Below are 15,190 nucleotides of genomic sequence, written 5' to 3' on the forward strand. Positions count from 1 at the left end.
GTGAAACTTGACTTGACTCGGCAGCCATTCTGAGCCTGGCTTCGGCCTGAATGCTGCGGGTTCACCATCAGACCACCTACGCCATAGGCGACGCGCTACGAGACTGACTGCTCGAGCTGTCGGCGCTTCGGGTGCTCGCGATGGAGCTGCGGCGCTGCTTCTTCATGGCGCGAAGCACTTCGTTCAGCGGCTCTCGCACGCGCTCCATAAGGCGCAGTTCGGCCGCCTCGCGGTTCGCGCGCTCTTCTTCGCTCAGTACATCAAAGGCAGCATGATAGGCCACCGTGAAGGTCATGTCCGGCACGGCCCCCAAGATGCTGTCGACGATGAGCTTGGCGCGCGGAATCTGGAAGCTGGACGTGACAACGTGCACGCGCTCGATGCGCAGGTGCCGCAGCGACGGAATGAGCTGGATCACGTTGTCAATCATAGTCGTCTACTCAAAGTGAACACGCCACCACGGATCAAGTGTCAGTACAGGAACACCACCTGTCACCAATGTAAAACACTCACAGCGGAGCAGTCCATCATGATGTGGTGCGGAGAGATGCCCGCCTCCACTAGTTCGTTGCGAATAGCTTCCGTCTGCACGATCCCCTCCCTCTCGTTCTCCCCTCCTGTTGGGACCTGCATCATCAACATAGATATCCTCGTCAGCTCTCTAAACCTGTAAGTAAAAAGTATCTTGTGGCCGAATCGTACGAGGTAGCAGAAGGCGTTGGCTTGGTGCTGCGCGTAGACTTTCATCGTGTCCCAGTACAGCTCGGCGGCCCTGGAGATGCGCGTGGCTCCCAGTGGCGTTACCTCTCCGCGCCGGTCGAGCGCGTCGCCCAGGATGAGGATCACCTGGCTGTCGGTCGTGGCGTGGAACGCGACGGCGTCATCGTCCTCCGGGATGCTCTTGAGGTTGGGCGAGACGGCGGGATGCCGCGGCGTATGGCGCTGCGGGTACACGCCGTCGAGCATGAGCCCCTCGCGGAAGAGGTCGAGCCCCGCGACGGCCAGCAGCGCCAGGTTGTGGGCGCGCTTGGCCTGGCGGCGGCCGAGCTTGAGGGGCTTCTTCCTGCGGCCGCTCATCGAGTCCAGCGGCAGGACGGTGCCTTCCATGCGGGGGGCTGTGACGTCCACGGTCACATTGGACGGCCCCGCAGTACGCGCGAAGCCCGGCGAGCAGCGGAAAGTGGCCGGCATTCGGGGCAGAGAGCGGCAGATCAGGTCCGGGTCGAGGCGAGCTTGAGCTTGAAGAGCCGCAGAGAAAAGTGGACGTTGTAAGGTGAAGTGTACCTTATCATTGGCACAGCGTACCGGTAAACACGGTACAATTGTGATCTTGAAGCGACGCACGCGCGGAGGTATCATAGCTGCTGGACGGAGACCATGACGGACTTCGATGCGCTGGACCAGGTGGACCCGTTCTACATGGCGCTGCTGCGCTCGCGCCAGCGGCGGTTCGCGGACTGCATCGACATCTGCACGGACATCCTGGCGCAGAACCCGTACGACCAGGCCGCGTGGGTCACCAAGACCAAGGCCATGACCATGCAGAACTTCATCGACGACTCGGAGCTCGAGGAGGACGGTGCTGCGGACCTGCTCATGGACGACAACGTCATGGCATCCATGCCGCGACCCGGGACTTCGCTCAACCGGCCCAACTCGCGGGCCGGCACGGGCGACCCGAGTCTGCGGCCCATGACGTCCACCGGCCGGCCGCTCAGTGGTTTCGCGCGGCCCGGAACGAGCTCGAGGCCGGGGACAAGCAGCATGTCGGTGGATCGCGCGCTGCAGGGCAACCGGCCAGGCACATCGCGACCAGCCACGACACTGGGACGGCAGGTGCGGCTGGGCACGGCGTCGATGCAGGCGTCCGACTCGGGCGTGTTCATCGACGTGAACCGACTCGACTTCAAGCGATACGCCAAGCGGCCAGCGATCGCGAAGGCACTCGTTGACTACTTGCTCTACTGCGAGCACAACCCAAGGAAGGCGCTGGAACTGGCTGCAGAGGCGACGGTTGCTGCGGACTACAAGGACTGGTGGTGGAAGGCGCGCCTCGGCAAGTGCTACTACCAACTGGGGCTCTTCCGCGACGCGGAGAAACAGTTCGAGTCGTCGCTGCGCAACCAGGACATGGTCATCACCTTTTTGGAGCTAGGAAAGGTTTATTTGCGTCTGGACCAGCCGAACACGGCGCTGGACAGGTATGAGAAGAGCAAGACCAAGTTCCCAGGGGACGTCCAGCTCTTGGTTAGCATTGCGCGGGTCCACGATATGCTCAACGACGTGGAGAAGAGCGTCAGCGTGTACAAAGAGGTGCTGCAGCTGGACGCGTCTAACGTCGAGGCCATCGCGTGCCTGGCGTCAAACTACTTTTACACAGACCACCCGGAGGTGGCGCTGCGCTACTACCGACGCCTGCTGCAGATGGACGTGAACACCGCCGAGCTCTGGTGCAACATCGGACTCTGCTGCTTCTACGCGTCGCAGTATGACATGACGCTCTCGTGCTTCGATCGCGCACTATCACTCGCGTCGGACGACTGCATGGCCGACGTCTGGTATAATATCGGCCAGGTAGCCATTGGCATCGGTGACCTAGGGCTTGCCTACCAGGCCTTCAAGATCGCCGTGTCCGTGGATAGCAACCACGCCGAATCGTACAACAACCTCGGCGTGCTGGAACTGCGCAAGGGCAATCTCGACCAGGCACGCGCCAACTTCCAGCTCTCCGAGACGCTCGCTGATTTCATGTTCGAGCCAAGCTATAACCGCGGTGAGTCATGCGTGCTCTCAACCATTATGCGTGCTTGTCTGTCATGCCAGGATCCTCACGGTTCTGCTGTGATTTGTGTTGCGCGCTTCAACGTCGATCAGCGCTGCTGGCGTACAAGGTCGGCGACTTCCACGACTCTTTCACCAAGGTCAACCGCGCGCTCACCACGAACCCGACGCACAGCGACTCGCTGGAGCTCAAGAAGCAGCTGCAGCAGTTCCTCACGATGCTCTAACCAGCAGACTATGGCAGGACAAGGAGACAAAAGAGAGATCCGCAACCAGCCAACACAACAACCAACTAAATCGTGCATATATGAAGAATACCGGCATGCCCCGAGTGAGAGAGAAAGCGAGGAAACACCTTGGTCAAGTGACACATGACATCAACCAGCCAAAGCTTCCTCACCAACCCGTCCTCAGCCTCCACTTGTCTTCGGGTCGACCACCACCTATCTACCTACCTGCTCTGCTCTGCTGTTCCAGGCTTCTCTTGGTTGTGATTCTCTGCATCTCTGTCTTCCTCCCTTCCGTCGGCGGGCGAGGCTTTCCTTCTCCCTTTCGCCACCGCCATCACGTCCCACTAACGCATCGCTCGCTCATTCATTCTTTCATTCACACTGCTCGTCTTACAGGAAGTAGTCGGGCGTGCGCTTCTTCTCATTGAAGCTGCTGTCGCGCGGGGCCGGGTCGAACTGGATGAACTTGCACGTCTCGTATACCTTGTCGCCGTTGCGGTCGGCCATGACCTCGTCGATCTCCATGAGCGCGGCCTGGTTGCCGCAGCGGTAGCAGTAGTTTGGCGCGCTGAAGATGGTGACGACACCGCGGTTGTGCGTCCACTGGTAGCCCTCCATCACGAGTTGGTGCGCGCGCGCGATGAAAGTGAGGCCGTTGCTGCGCTTGAACTGCTCCGTGATGTCCTGGCCGAACGTGTAGCCGGCGCCGCGCGGCGAGATGCCCCATCCGCAGCGGTCGTCCGGGTCGGACCACACGAGGTCGCACATGGGGCCCTCGTGGGGCACCTCCTGCACGCGGTCGAGCGCGCGCGCGTGGTCCAGCGTGTCGATGGACGGGGACAGGCCGCCGTGCATGCAGAAGACGCGGTTCTCGATGAGCGCCGTCATGGGCAGGTGGTCGAACAGGTCCGTGAAGTACTTCCAGACGTTGGCGTTGCCGTACTTGCGCAGGCACTCGTCGTAGAAGCCGTAGACCTGCGTGATCTGGCGGCTCTCGTGGTTGCCGCGCAGGATCGTGATGCGCTCGCGGTGGCGCACCTTGAGCGCCACGAGCAGAGCCACGCTCTCGAGCGAGTAGTAGCCGCGGTCCACGTAGTCGCCCATGAACAGGTAGTTGGTGTCCGGGCAGGCGCCGCCTATCCGGAAGAGCTCCAGCAGGTCGTAGAACTGCCCGTGGATGTCGCCGCAGACCGTCACGGGGCAGCGTACGGGCTGCACGTTGGACTCGCCCGACAGGATCTCCTTGGCCTTCTGGCACAGCTCGTAGATCTCCGTCTCCGTCAGGTTCTCGGCGCGGCGCAGGCGCTCGATCTGCGCGTCCAGCGCCTTCATCTCCCCGCGCGAGTCCATGGCTTGACCTAGGTCTTCCTTCGTTTAGGTCTTCGTGTTCTTGGTGGGGAACCCCTCGACTGCCCGCTTTCGGCCCCCCTCCGCCGCCGCGGCTGGCTATGTGGGATCTACATCCTGTCAGAACGAATACTCCCCACCAATGAGCGTCTTCGAACAAGTGTAGGATAGAACCTACATCATAGATAAAATGTGGCAGGTGAGACCGTTTCTGCCCAATCAGACGAGAGTTGAAGTGAGCTCAGCTGGCTAAGGATAGCAAAAGGACGGGAGCTAAATGCGGACGTTGACACTAGACAGCGTCGAGTAAGTAAGTAGCCTGCGCCGCGGTCATTCCGGCAAGAAACCACCGAGGGGGAGGAGGAGACGTAAGATAAGAGTGAGAGAAAGAGAAGAGCCCTGCAGCCATGTCCAGGAAGCACCACTACGTGCCCAAGCGCGAGGCCACCGACAGCTTCGAGGAGCTCTCGGCCAAGCTCACGGCCGACCTGCGCAACCACGTGCGCTTCATGGCCGACTACCCGGTGCTGTCGGACGACTGGATCCAGATGGCCGAGCAGATCGGCCGCATCGGCCACATCACCGAGATGGAGCGGCAGCTGCCCAAGAAGCACGACGCCACGCTCTGGGAGTGCGAGGAGATCGCCCTGCGGTCAGTGAGGGCATAGTGCTGCACTCTATCCAGGCCTTGGCACTGACTGTGAACGTTGCTGTTGCGCGTGTTTAGCTATCTGCTTGAGGACGGGAAGTTGAATCTGTAGGTGCCGTGGCGTTTTAGGTCTTTAGATCTTGCTGTACAAGGCACAGAGGTAATGGTGGCATGATGCTGCAGGTGCCTGCGCAATCTCGTAGACTACAACAACTACCTGAAGCGCATGATCGAGCGCGGGCCTGTCAAGGTGAGGCAGCTTTTAGGGGTTGGTATTGCAGATAACACCATAGGGCTGACTGAGCAATGCAGACTGAGACAATGGCGACGCTGGAGAAGTTTGAGCACGGCATGGGGCTAACTCTGAAGAACGCATGGCTTCACGCCGAGGCAGTACAGGTGCGGTCTGTGTCAGAAATCGATGTGTGATGTGACTTGAGCTAACACAGCATAAATCTCTTCAGACTACGGATCTGCCGCTGTTGATCGAGTATATCCACGATATTTTAATCTATTGCCTCGAGCGCCCAGATGTGAGCAGAAAAACAGGCTTGTTGCGCTAATGATGGATCGAACACTAACTTGTATGTTCGGCTTCTGTGTGTAGTACCTGCCGAACAAGAAGATGGACAACTGCCAGGAGGTCACCGTCATCCACTTTTTGCTAGGACTGTGCAGGCAGCTAGACTCGATCGATGAATCAAGGTAAGGAAGGATTTGCTAGCAGCAGGAATAAAAATCGCGACGTCCCTGACCTCGTTTCGCTGTGATCCGATTCCTTGCACTTACCAGAGTCATGCCGTTGTTTGCCGAGAAGCGCATTTTCGCGCTGCTGGCGATGCATCTGAGCACACACATCAACCTCCTGAACGTACGTAGGGATGCTGCTGCATGCGCTTCAACAGTACTGCAACTTACCTAAATTTGTTTATATACGTAGGCCGCGGATGTCGCCGTGGGTGCAGAGGTGCTTGCACTTATCTGCAGTACAGAAGACTTTGAATCTCACGACGACTACTACGTGGACTCCCCCGAGGCAGAGTCCGCTCTCCTATCCCTCTACGGTGCGTCCACGTTGCCGCGCATAGTTCTCTGCTCGTCAACTAAGCTCACGCTTCTACTTTATGCTGCAGACGACTACCTCGAGGAAGCAACCGAAGACCTCGACACACGCAAACGATTGCGTCCGCTGCTCGATGCGGTTCGACAGCTAAACTACAACCGCAAGTAGCTAGCCCGCTCTCAACCAACCTCTCGTCGCGTTGTCGGTCAAACACAGCTCAGCATACAGTCACATAGCGTTGCTCAATCCCCACTCAGCCGAGCTGCATCGAGACCTCAGCAACGACGACTATACTGCATACGTACTGAATACTGAACATCATCAACCCCCCCCCCCCCCCCAAAAAAACTTTGAAGTTTCCCTTGTGGCTCGTCACATGTGGTACAATGTACCACTTCGATCCACCGCCCACTAATCAGGTTAGATTTGCTCTTCTGAATCGAACGCACCAAGCAGCAGGCAGGCGACGCCTGACTTGCGGCCGCGCGCGCGGCCTTCTCGCTCTCTTCCTGCGCCCAGAGACGCCGCCAGCTCCTGCTCCGGTGACATACACAGCTATTACACCCGCGCCATGAAAGCCGGCGCCGCCGCGGGCAGCAGCAGCACGTACGAGCCGACGGTGTACACGCTGCTGCTCACGGGCATGTGCCTGCTGCTGGCGCTGTTCCTGCTGACGCGGCTGCTGGTGGCGGTGCGTAACAAGAACAAGCTGCTGGCCTGGTCCACGGGCTTCCACGTGCTGTGTCTGCTCTGGACGGGCGTGCGCGCCGCCTACTGGATCATCATGTCGATGCAGTCGAGCATGCGCTACCTGACGCTCTACCTGCTCTACTGGTCGCCCACGCCCATCCAGTTCGCCAACTTCTCGCTGCTCATCCTGTTCTACATCCAGGTGCTCACGGGCCCGGAGTGGCGCTCCAAGTGGCGCAACGTCTGCCTGCCGCTCTACCTGCTGCTGACCATGACCATGACCACGTTCACGGTCGTCTGGGCCTTCAACTCGTCCAACGACATCTCCAAGGCCACGCGGCGCGGGGACGAGTACGACCAGGAGTTCTCCAGGGTCTCCGACGTCAGCGTGCAGCTCAAGTACTCGGCCTTCTGCTTTTTCCTGCTCAGCGTGCTCTTCGGATTCTTCGGCTGGAAAATGGCCAATGTGCGTGGAATTTGCTGTTAAAGTGGCGTTGGAACCATGAGCAAGCTGACGTAGAGTGTGTATTTTGTTGTTGGTTGGTTGTTATGCCAGGTGGAAAGCTGGAAGCGAAGGCGGCTCTTGATCTCGAGACCACGGGTAGGAGTCCTCCGTGCCGTAGGTTGCTGTGGGGCTGGCAGTTTGTTCTGACATTTTTGTTCGTGGTCTGAGCAGAGTCTGGCGGTGATCAACTCGCTGCTGTGTGTCATCTTCTTCACACGAGGGATCCGGGATCTGGCTACGTCTCAGAGTTGGTTCCTGAGCATCTGGAACAACCTGGACATGAACGGCCGCGTGACGACGGTCGCGTACTTCGTCTTCTTCTGCTTCTGGGAGTTCCTGCCCACAATACTGCTGCTCTGCTTGATTTCCTCAAAGGCCGGCGGCGTAGGAGGTAAGCGACAACGTTGGCATTTATCGAAGACGTTGGGACTTGACGAGAAGGAGCTAAATGGGGTTTCTGGTCGTGTAGCTCCGAAGCATGGGCCTGCATCGCAGAAGCTCCCGGATTTTGGCATTTTCCATATTATCAACACGGGCGAGGGCAAGGTGCTGGCTGCAAGCCCACTGGGCGCTAGCGCCTACAGCTCTTACGGAACCCGTACAGAAGGCTCGGCTGGTGCCTTCGAGCGAGAACCCGAGCGCGAACGCCCGCGGTGGACACACGGAGGTGACCTCTTCCAAGACCCCCTACGCTACGACTCGGATGATGGACCGGTGCCATCACCTCGCCACTTCTCGGATAGTTACAATAGTGCTGCGAGCAATGGCAACTACTACAACGAACGAGTACCAGGCTATTCGTCCGGAATATAAGTATCATTTACCTGTGCACTCAGTCGGCTGCAAGAACGGTGGTGTATGTAGACTTATCTACCTTTACTTGTGTTCGTTCTGGCTGGCGCTCGTGGGGCGAGGGGCATTCCACTCAATGACATACTCAGCGAGTCTTCGCCCAGTGAGTAACCACCAGCCGTCCCTCGTTCGCTCCGTTCGGAGTGTGGCTCCGTGGCGAAGTAAACGGCTGGTGAGCGGTGCTTTTCCCTTTGATTCGGGCTCCTCGCGTGTTTCGGCGGTGTCTCGATGGTTTCTGGCGGACTATCCTGCATGTCCACATAGCTCTGCGACCGGTTGATTTTGGCAAACACGAGACGGAGGACCCGTTCACGGTCCTCCCAGCTGAGCTGCCGTAAGTCCACCTTCTCAGTAAAATGCTGCGGTGGGCCAGGAGGTGCCGAGTCTCGTCGTGGTGCAGGGCTGTTGGGCGAAGTCAGCTTTGGGAACCGTAGACTGGGCTTGATACCTTGCGCACAATTCATCTCGCGATGGTAGTGCTCGACCTCGCGGTCGTGTTTCTCCTTGCGCTCGCGTTCGACCTCGCGCTTTACGTGCTCGAGTGAGTCCAGGAAGAACTGCTCGACGTCCGTGCGCTGGTTCAGAATCGTTTGCGCTAGTCGCCTCAGGTTTCGCAGCTCGCGGTTCTTGAGTCGCAGCAACTTCCGTAAGCCTTCCACGTCCAGCGTCAACTCCTCGCGCTCGCGCTCATGGCGAGTGGCATGTGCGTGAGCATCCCAAGACGCAGCAGCGAGACCCGCACCAAGCTTCTGCTCGGCTTCACGCAGACTGGCACGCAGTTGAGTGAGCTCTCGAGCTTGTCGCTGGGCCTGTTTGGCGAACTCGGCCTCCTTCTGAATCTGGAGCTGCAGCTCGATGTTGAGCGTCTTGGCCCGGGCCTCGAACTGCTGCTTCTCGCGCTGCAGCTCCTCCGTCATCTGCAGCTGGAAGCGCAGCTCCTCGCCCATGCGCTTGTTGTCCGTCACGATCTTGCGAGTGTCTGCGTCGAGCCCGTTGCGCGCGTCCTCCTTGGCCTGCTGCTTGACGACCTCGATCTTCTTCTCGTGCTCCTTTTGCAGACGCGCCTTCTCCTCCAGGAACTTTCGTTCAAGCGCGCCGGACGTCTCACGTGCCTGCTCTCGCTCCAGCGTTAGCTGCGTCTCGAGGTCCTTCAACTTAGTGGCGATGCTGTCCTTCATCTCGCGGAACAGTTCGAGCTGATGCAGCTCCTCGCGCAAGTAAAATATCTGCTCGGACGCAGCTTCCTCCTTGGCAACCGCTTGCTGCGTGAGGTGCTGGCGCTCGGAATCTCGCGCCTGCTGCATCTGCTCAAGTGCGAGAGCATGACTCAATCGCGCCGCTGCGAGCTCTTCGCCAAGCTTGGTGAGCTGTTTGTCTCGGGTCTGGATCTCCTTCTGGAAGTAGGCCACGAACTCGTGCGTCTCCTGCTCGCGCTTGTCGTGCCTCGCACGCAGCTCCGCGTCTTCGTCTTGCAGCTGCGCGACGCGGGCTGCCATCGCCGCCAGCTTCTGTTGATCCACCTGCTTGTTGAACAGCTCGGCCGCTTCGTTGGCTTCAGCGGAAGCCGAACCGATCACGGCATTGGGCTTCTCGGCCTCCATGCTGCACCCGCTCCACAGGTAATGCTGGCACTAGCGTTGAAGTGAGTGACAATGAACAAACTATCCCTGGCTCACCTTGCCTCTAGACTTGGAACTATTTTGGAGAAGTACCAGTGCCCTGACGCACCATGCAATGTCTTTAGCAAGAGAAGCCCATCCGGAGACCATGGTCTCAGATCAAACAGGACTTGAAGTGTATTGTATCGGTCGTTTACGGCGGGAGTCTTCCGAGTTGCATATTCTTTACAACGTCTCAAGGTTGAGCAGCGTCGTTAGATGCCCTTGTTGTAAGTCACCACGCGCACCGGTTGCCCGTCCTGCTTGCGCGCAGCGGGCTGCAGCTCCGGTTCCAAATACTTGGTGTCGAGTTGAGCCGTCTGGCGGAACAGACCAAACGTAAGTGGCACGGAGAACTGGATCGCGCAGCCCACCAGCCCCAGCAGCGTCGGAACACGCAGCCACCGCGTCTTGGGCCTCGTGAACAAGTTGCTGTGCCTTTCGATCCTCGAGATCACGAGCGGCGGCAGCAACAAGATCGGCGCCGCCGCGAAGATTCGACCGGTGGCGCACGACGCGACTGCGAGCGCCCCGCACCTCCTCGACTTGCCCACGTAGTCTCCGTTCTCGTCGTACACGTGGACGCCCTTCAAGTACTCGCTCTGCCGCATGACCGCCATGTTGAGCAGGTCCGCGGCTGCCACGGCGGCAAACGGACCCATGCGCGCCACAGCGGGGGCCCACTTGGCGTCCGTCATGCGGCTGGCCAGACGGCGCACGCCCAGGGACGCGCCCACCGAGCTGGCCGTGGCCCCCACGTAGGCCGCGAGACGCTGCTGCGCCGTGTCCTCGTTGGAGGCGTTGCGGTTGGCGTAGTAGTGCAGCGCGTTGTACGTCTGGTTGAGCCACTGCGCGAAGACGGTGGTCTTGGTGCTGTTGGCCAGCAGCATGGCGCCGTCCATGATGACGTTCATGGGCACGATCATGGACGCGCGCAGCGGCGTGAAGACCGGCTCGCCCGTGTCCGGGTGCAGGATGGCGTGCGTCACGTACTGCGCGTGCTCGAGCTTGGCGGCGTCCACGGGCTCCCCGCGTCGGTGCGCCGCCACCAGTCGCTGCGCCTCCGCCAGCGCGTGCTCCGTCGTGAAGGCCGTGCGGAAGTCCAGCATGTAGAAGGTCTTGCGCACGCGGCCGAAGTACGTGTCCTCGTTCGGGTCCGCCAGCTTGATGTGCGTCTCCGGCGCGCTCACGGCCGCCGCCAGCAGGTCCTTCTCGCTCTCCATCGCGGCAGTCGGCGGGCAAGGAAGTAGGTGGTCGAGTGGCGGGCGATGGGGGAGCTACCGGCGGGGCTGATGAGGTGGTCGTTCATTTTGGGGGGATGGGCCAAGCGCTGACGTCGGCGGTCGACGTCGTCGACCTGGCACAACTTCAACGTGGTGTACGACGGGTGTGGCACAAGAAGCGCATAAGTACGGTGCAAAGATCGGAGTGACTCGATGGGTGCATGTTGCAGTGACGCTGCTGCTGGTTTCAACCAGCCTCGTGGGGATATCAAGCTTATTACCGAGCATATCATCATGCGTCTGCGCGCGGCAGCTAACTACTACTACTTCAAGTACAATCCTGGGGGCTTCTGCTGGTCTTACTGCGTCTTCTTGGCGACCGCAGCGGCGGCGGGCTTCTTGGCGCTGCGCAGCAGGTAGCGCTCGATGAAGAACTTGAGGAAGAGCGCAAAGTAGCTCGAGTACATGATGATGCCCCACTTGAGGTTGTCCGGGTCCACGCTGCACGTGGCGCCCTGCTTCATGTAGTACACGTTGAGGCCGCACACGGCGACGCCCACGCCCATCTGGCTCAGCTGGAAGATCGTCACGAGGCGAGCCCAGCGCGGTCGGTAGCCGCACGCCGTCAGGAAGTAGTAGAAGTACATGATGGCGTGCACCGAGTAGTTCATGGCCACGAAGTACAGGCCGCTGGACACATCGGGCGGACAAAGAAAGAGTCAGCACAAGATCCACGATCCACAGAGCAGCACCACCAGAACGAGGACACTCACCTAGCCGAGAGCGTGGCGAACGCGTGCCAGCAGAAGAGCAGCACGGTGATGTGGTGGTACCAGTGCAGGAAGATGAGCGGCTTCTTGCGCAGCACGATGAAGGCCGTGTCCACGAGCTCCGGCACCTTGGAGAAGATGAAGAGCATGACCCAGAGCGCCACGGGGCCGTGGCCGTAGTGCGGCGTGGGCGGCGCGCACACCGAGTGGTACACGCCGCGGCGGTAGACGGTGTTGATGAGGAAGGGCACCGTCCTGGAGGCGCCGATGGCGCTGAACGTGGCCAGCGCCAGGTTCCAGAGCGCGAGCGGGCTGCAGAGTATCCCACCATCTCGGTGTCAGTTTCGCGACCGCATACAAACTCCAAGAGAGCGAGAGTCAGACGCAACGTACACTTTGAGGTTGAAGGGCTTGAGGTCGCGCATGACGCGGCGGCCGGCGAAGCACAGCACGCAGTAGGCGGCGCACAGCGCCACGGCCATGGGCAGCGACTCCATGCAGAAGCCCGGCTCCCACGAGATGGCCTGGCGGAAGATACGAGAGAAGTTAGTGGGCCGTCGGTTCCAGGCATAGTGTAGCTAGTGTAGTGTACGCACCCAGTCGCGCTCGTACTGGGACGGGTACATCCAGCGCAGCGCCGGCACCTCGTCGTGCAGCTTGGGCGTGCGCGCGAAGGTCGTCTCCATCTTTCTTTCTGCGGTCTTGCTGCTGCTGCTGCTGCTGGCTGCTGGAGCTCCCTCCGCTCTGCTCTGCGGCCTCCGAGGGTTTTTGAGTTGTGTGCGACGCTCTTCGCTCGGCTCGCGCCCGTTTGTGCTGCAACCGCCTTTGCCGGCGGGTTTGGAGCATTTTTCGCAGAGCTCACCCACTTTGTGGCGGAAAATCCTGAATTTTCGAAAACCATACTGAACGCAGGTCACTCGCTGCAGGTCGACTGGCGGCCCGATTGCGCGCGGGCATTCGTTACAAACACGACATGAACAACTGCAACCCGCGGGCGGACAGGCCAGCGCCGACGTCGCCCGCGTTCGGCCCGCGCTGCTTGGAGCGCGCAGGCAGCTGGAGATGGCTGCGCTGCACGCGCTCAGCACTCAGCGGCGGCGCCGACATGGGAGCCGATCTCGCCAGTGCGGATGAGCGGCTGGGACGCACCGCGCGGATCGGCGGCGAGGTGGTCAGTGAAGGGCAACTTTGGACATCTTGGGTGACTGCGCTGGCGGATAGTATAATACATGTATTAATAATACATGCTACAACATGTTACAGGAGCTGCTGTTGGCACGTTCAGCTGCGCCTGCATTGACGAATTTTACCGTAGACACAACTTGCTTTGGCGGCGGCGGCTGCGGCTGCGGCAGCGCTGGTGTTGACGGATTTCTAGTCGAGCCACGGCAACCAAGCCCAAGCAGCCAGCAGGACTTGGCGAACGCAAAGCAGGCGCGCGACTTGGCGCTCGGCAATGCCACTTTCCCTCCGGTCACGAGTGCTCTCACTCTCTGCATTTCGCACGCATTTTGCCTGGCGGAGCTGTGTTGACGGTCCGCGCCAAGCAAGCTGGAGCGGTGACTGTAAACGGATGTGCTGCGAGCAGGACCAGCTCGCCTCGCATAAAACCATAGCGAGGCTGTCAAACAGAGACCTGCGAACAGAACAACGAGTGATTCTTATCGGTGTGTGTGGGGGGGGGGGCAACATTCGTGACATGATACGTAGGTCTCGGCAATGCAGTCGTGTCCACTGGTACTCAGGATACAAATTGTACTTGTCTAGCGTTGCAGTCGGAGGTTACAGTTGTCCAGCAATTTGTTGAACCCATAAAAGTATCGGATATGACTGAGTTTTCCTACATCTCCAAAATGTCATGACGAACTGAGCCAACCGAATAAGACGCGTCTTCTTATTTGGATGCAGGTGGGTCGGCAAAGCAGGCCCTGGACCCGCACGGGCAGCGCTGGCACGTGCAACCTGCACTCGCTTGAAACGCCTCATATAGCTGACATGTACGCCTCAAAAACAATTCTGCATGTGACCTATAAATCGGGAACGTAAACATCCTACATCTGCCAGTTGTCTGCGAAGCGTCGCGATATTTCTGAAGAGTTGGCGAGCAGCTCCGCCAAAATGGCGGGGGCGCGGTCTTCGGCGCTGGCGGTGCTGCTGCTTCTCACGACGGGGACGACGCTGCTGCTGCGCCACCAGACCCAGGCCCAGGCAAGTGTACATGTGCTCTCGTAGCGATCGAAGAGAGACGGAGGGGGAGGGGCGTAAACACTCTCTCGTGTTCGTCTTCTCGCGCGAGTGATCAATCGGCTCGGGCATCTGCTATGCACATCGTTCGAATCCGCTGACTGACGTGGCCGGCGTGGACTGGTTCTGTGTCCGCCGTGAAGGTTGCGCTGCCCAAGGTGCGGCAGGTCTGGATAGGTGAGCGCCTCGCCGCTGCAACGCGCGACACGCCCATTGCCGAACGCGCCGCCTTCCGGCTGCTGCCATTGACGCTGCCTTTGTCTGTGGAGCAGGATGTCTTCCTGACCAAGTGGAGGCGTGCCGCATGGACTGCCCCGTTCAGTACCAGGACCCGCGGCGATACCTGTGCCCGTGCTACAGGTGAGTGCGTTACTCTTGCTTCAAGCGCGTGCTGGCGGTGGCGAGGATGGCCGGTTGAACCGTGCGGCCACCGCCGCAACTTGCACGCCTTCTGCGCGCGTTATCGACATTCTTGACGATGTGCTTGTGCCCGATATGGGCTGGCGACAGCAAGCTGGGCCAGTGTCTGGTGCGCATCGGCTGCAGCATGAAGCAGCGCGTGGACGTGGCCGCCTTTTGCTCGCGGCGCGGCTACTGCAAGGACGGGTACTGCGAGTTCCGCGCCGGGGACCTCACGCCGCGAGGCGACACACGCCCGGAAGTGTTCGAGCTCACGTCTGTGGAGACGCCGGGCACGCCATGCGTTGACAACTGCTGCCCCTCGTGGACCAACTGCACGCAGGACGCGACGATGCTGGCGATTCGGACGCCCGGGCGAGTCTACCGGGAAGAAGAGGTGCTGCTACCACCTCGAGAGTGAGTTCTGTAGACAGGAAGCGCGTGCTATGACCCGAGCTTCTACTGACGTGCCTCGTGTGCTTGTCTTGCAGGGGCGACCCAAGACTGGGTGTTAACCAGAACTATGACCGAATGCCGTACAGCATACCACTCGCGAATCTACCGTAGCCGACAGGTTTTTGCGAAAGGAGCGCCGGCAACTGCATGCCAAGGAACAGACCTTGCAGTTGGTGAGTGAGGTGTGGAGTGCGATGGTTTATAGTGTTTGAAGAACGACTTGTTCGATCTTACTGAAGTACTTCAAGTAGTAACGAGTAAAGACTTCAAGAAGTTTTTACTAGCTCAAAAATGGTTGAAACATCTTCTTTTCAAACTCTACA

At 59.7% G+C, this 15,190-nt stretch overlaps 9 protein-coding genes across 9 annotated transcripts; 4 read left to right on the plus strand and 5 right to left on the minus strand.

The window, feature by feature from the left end:
* Positions 1 to 76: 76 nt before the first annotated feature.
* On the minus strand, positions 77 to 1,194 carry PHYSODRAFT_360408 (hypothetical protein; the record flags this gene model as incomplete). Its single annotated transcript, XM_009527716.1, has 3 exons — positions 77 to 436; positions 514 to 627; positions 703 to 1,194. 3 exons carry the CDS (start codon positions 1,189 to 1,191, stop codon positions 77 to 79), a joined length of 963 nt encoding a protein of 320 aa, XP_009526011.1.
* A 183-nt stretch (positions 1,195 to 1,377) lies between these two features.
* On the plus strand, positions 1,378 to 3,008 carry PHYSODRAFT_259071 (hypothetical protein; the record flags this gene model as incomplete). Its single annotated transcript, XM_009527717.1, has 2 exons — positions 1,378 to 2,773; positions 2,875 to 3,008. The coding sequence occupies 2 exons, from the start codon at positions 1,378 to 1,380 to the stop codon at positions 3,006 to 3,008; spliced, it is 1,530 nt and encodes a 509-aa protein (XP_009526012.1).
* A 393-nt stretch (positions 3,009 to 3,401) lies between these two features.
* On the minus strand, positions 3,402 to 4,414 carry PHYSODRAFT_346049 (hypothetical protein; the record flags this gene model as incomplete). Its single annotated transcript, XM_009527718.1, has 1 exon — positions 3,402 to 4,414. The coding sequence occupies exon 1, from the start codon at positions 4,359 to 4,361 to the stop codon at positions 3,402 to 3,404; it is 960 nt and encodes a 319-aa protein (XP_009526013.1). The 5' UTR covers positions 4,362 to 4,414.
* A 351-nt stretch (positions 4,415 to 4,765) lies between these two features.
* Positions 4,766 to 6,238, plus strand: PHYSODRAFT_500642 (hypothetical protein; the record flags this gene model as incomplete). Its single annotated transcript, XM_009527719.1, has 9 exons — positions 4,766 to 5,010; positions 5,086 to 5,115; positions 5,191 to 5,257; positions 5,320 to 5,406; positions 5,472 to 5,540; positions 5,615 to 5,712; positions 5,800 to 5,878; positions 5,948 to 6,071; positions 6,141 to 6,238. 9 exons carry the CDS (start codon positions 4,766 to 4,768, stop codon positions 6,236 to 6,238), a joined length of 897 nt encoding a protein of 298 aa, XP_009526014.1.
* Positions 6,239 to 6,641: 403 nt separating this feature from the next.
* Positions 6,642 to 7,247, plus strand: PHYSODRAFT_499353 (hypothetical protein; the record flags this gene model as incomplete). Its single annotated transcript, XM_009527720.1, has 1 exon — positions 6,642 to 7,247. One exon carries the CDS (start codon positions 6,642 to 6,644, stop codon positions 7,245 to 7,247), a length of 606 nt encoding a protein of 201 aa, XP_009526015.1.
* Positions 7,248 to 8,131: 884 nt separating this feature from the next.
* Positions 8,132 to 9,718, minus strand: PHYSODRAFT_314528 (hypothetical protein; the record flags this gene model as incomplete). The annotated part of the gene is made up of 1 exon (XM_009527721.1): positions 8,132 to 9,718. One exon carries the CDS (start codon positions 9,716 to 9,718, stop codon positions 8,132 to 8,134), a length of 1,587 nt encoding a protein of 528 aa, XP_009526016.1.
* Positions 9,719 to 9,990: 272 nt separating this feature from the next.
* PHYSODRAFT_314529 (hypothetical protein) lies at positions 9,991 to 10,998 on the minus strand (the record flags this gene model as incomplete). The annotated part of the gene is made up of 1 exon (XM_009527722.1): positions 9,991 to 10,998. The coding sequence occupies one exon, from the start codon at positions 10,996 to 10,998 to the stop codon at positions 9,991 to 9,993; it is 1,008 nt and encodes a 335-aa protein (XP_009526017.1).
* Positions 10,999 to 11,259: 261 nt separating this feature from the next.
* On the minus strand, positions 11,260 to 12,454 carry PHYSODRAFT_544717 (hypothetical protein; the record flags this gene model as incomplete). The annotated part of the gene is made up of 4 exons (XM_009527723.1): positions 11,260 to 11,688; positions 11,772 to 12,080; positions 12,162 to 12,292; positions 12,365 to 12,454. 4 exons carry the CDS (start codon positions 12,452 to 12,454, stop codon positions 11,358 to 11,360), a joined length of 861 nt encoding a protein of 286 aa, XP_009526018.1. The 3' UTR covers positions 11,260 to 11,357.
* A 1,862-nt stretch (positions 12,455 to 14,316) lies between these two features.
* PHYSODRAFT_502840 (hypothetical protein) lies at positions 14,317 to 14,978 on the plus strand (the record flags this gene model as incomplete). The annotated part of the gene is made up of 3 exons (XM_009527724.1): positions 14,317 to 14,372; positions 14,523 to 14,828; positions 14,903 to 14,978. 3 exons carry the CDS (start codon positions 14,317 to 14,319, stop codon positions 14,976 to 14,978), a joined length of 438 nt encoding a protein of 145 aa, XP_009526019.1.
* Positions 14,979 to 15,190: the final 212 nt, after the last annotated feature.

This window comes from Phytophthora sojae, assembly GCF_000149755.1.
Source record: "Phytophthora sojae unplaced genomic scaffold PHYSOscaffold_4, whole genome shotgun sequence".
NCBI lineage: Eukaryota > Oomycota > Peronosporomycetes > Peronosporales > Peronosporaceae > Phytophthora > Phytophthora sojae.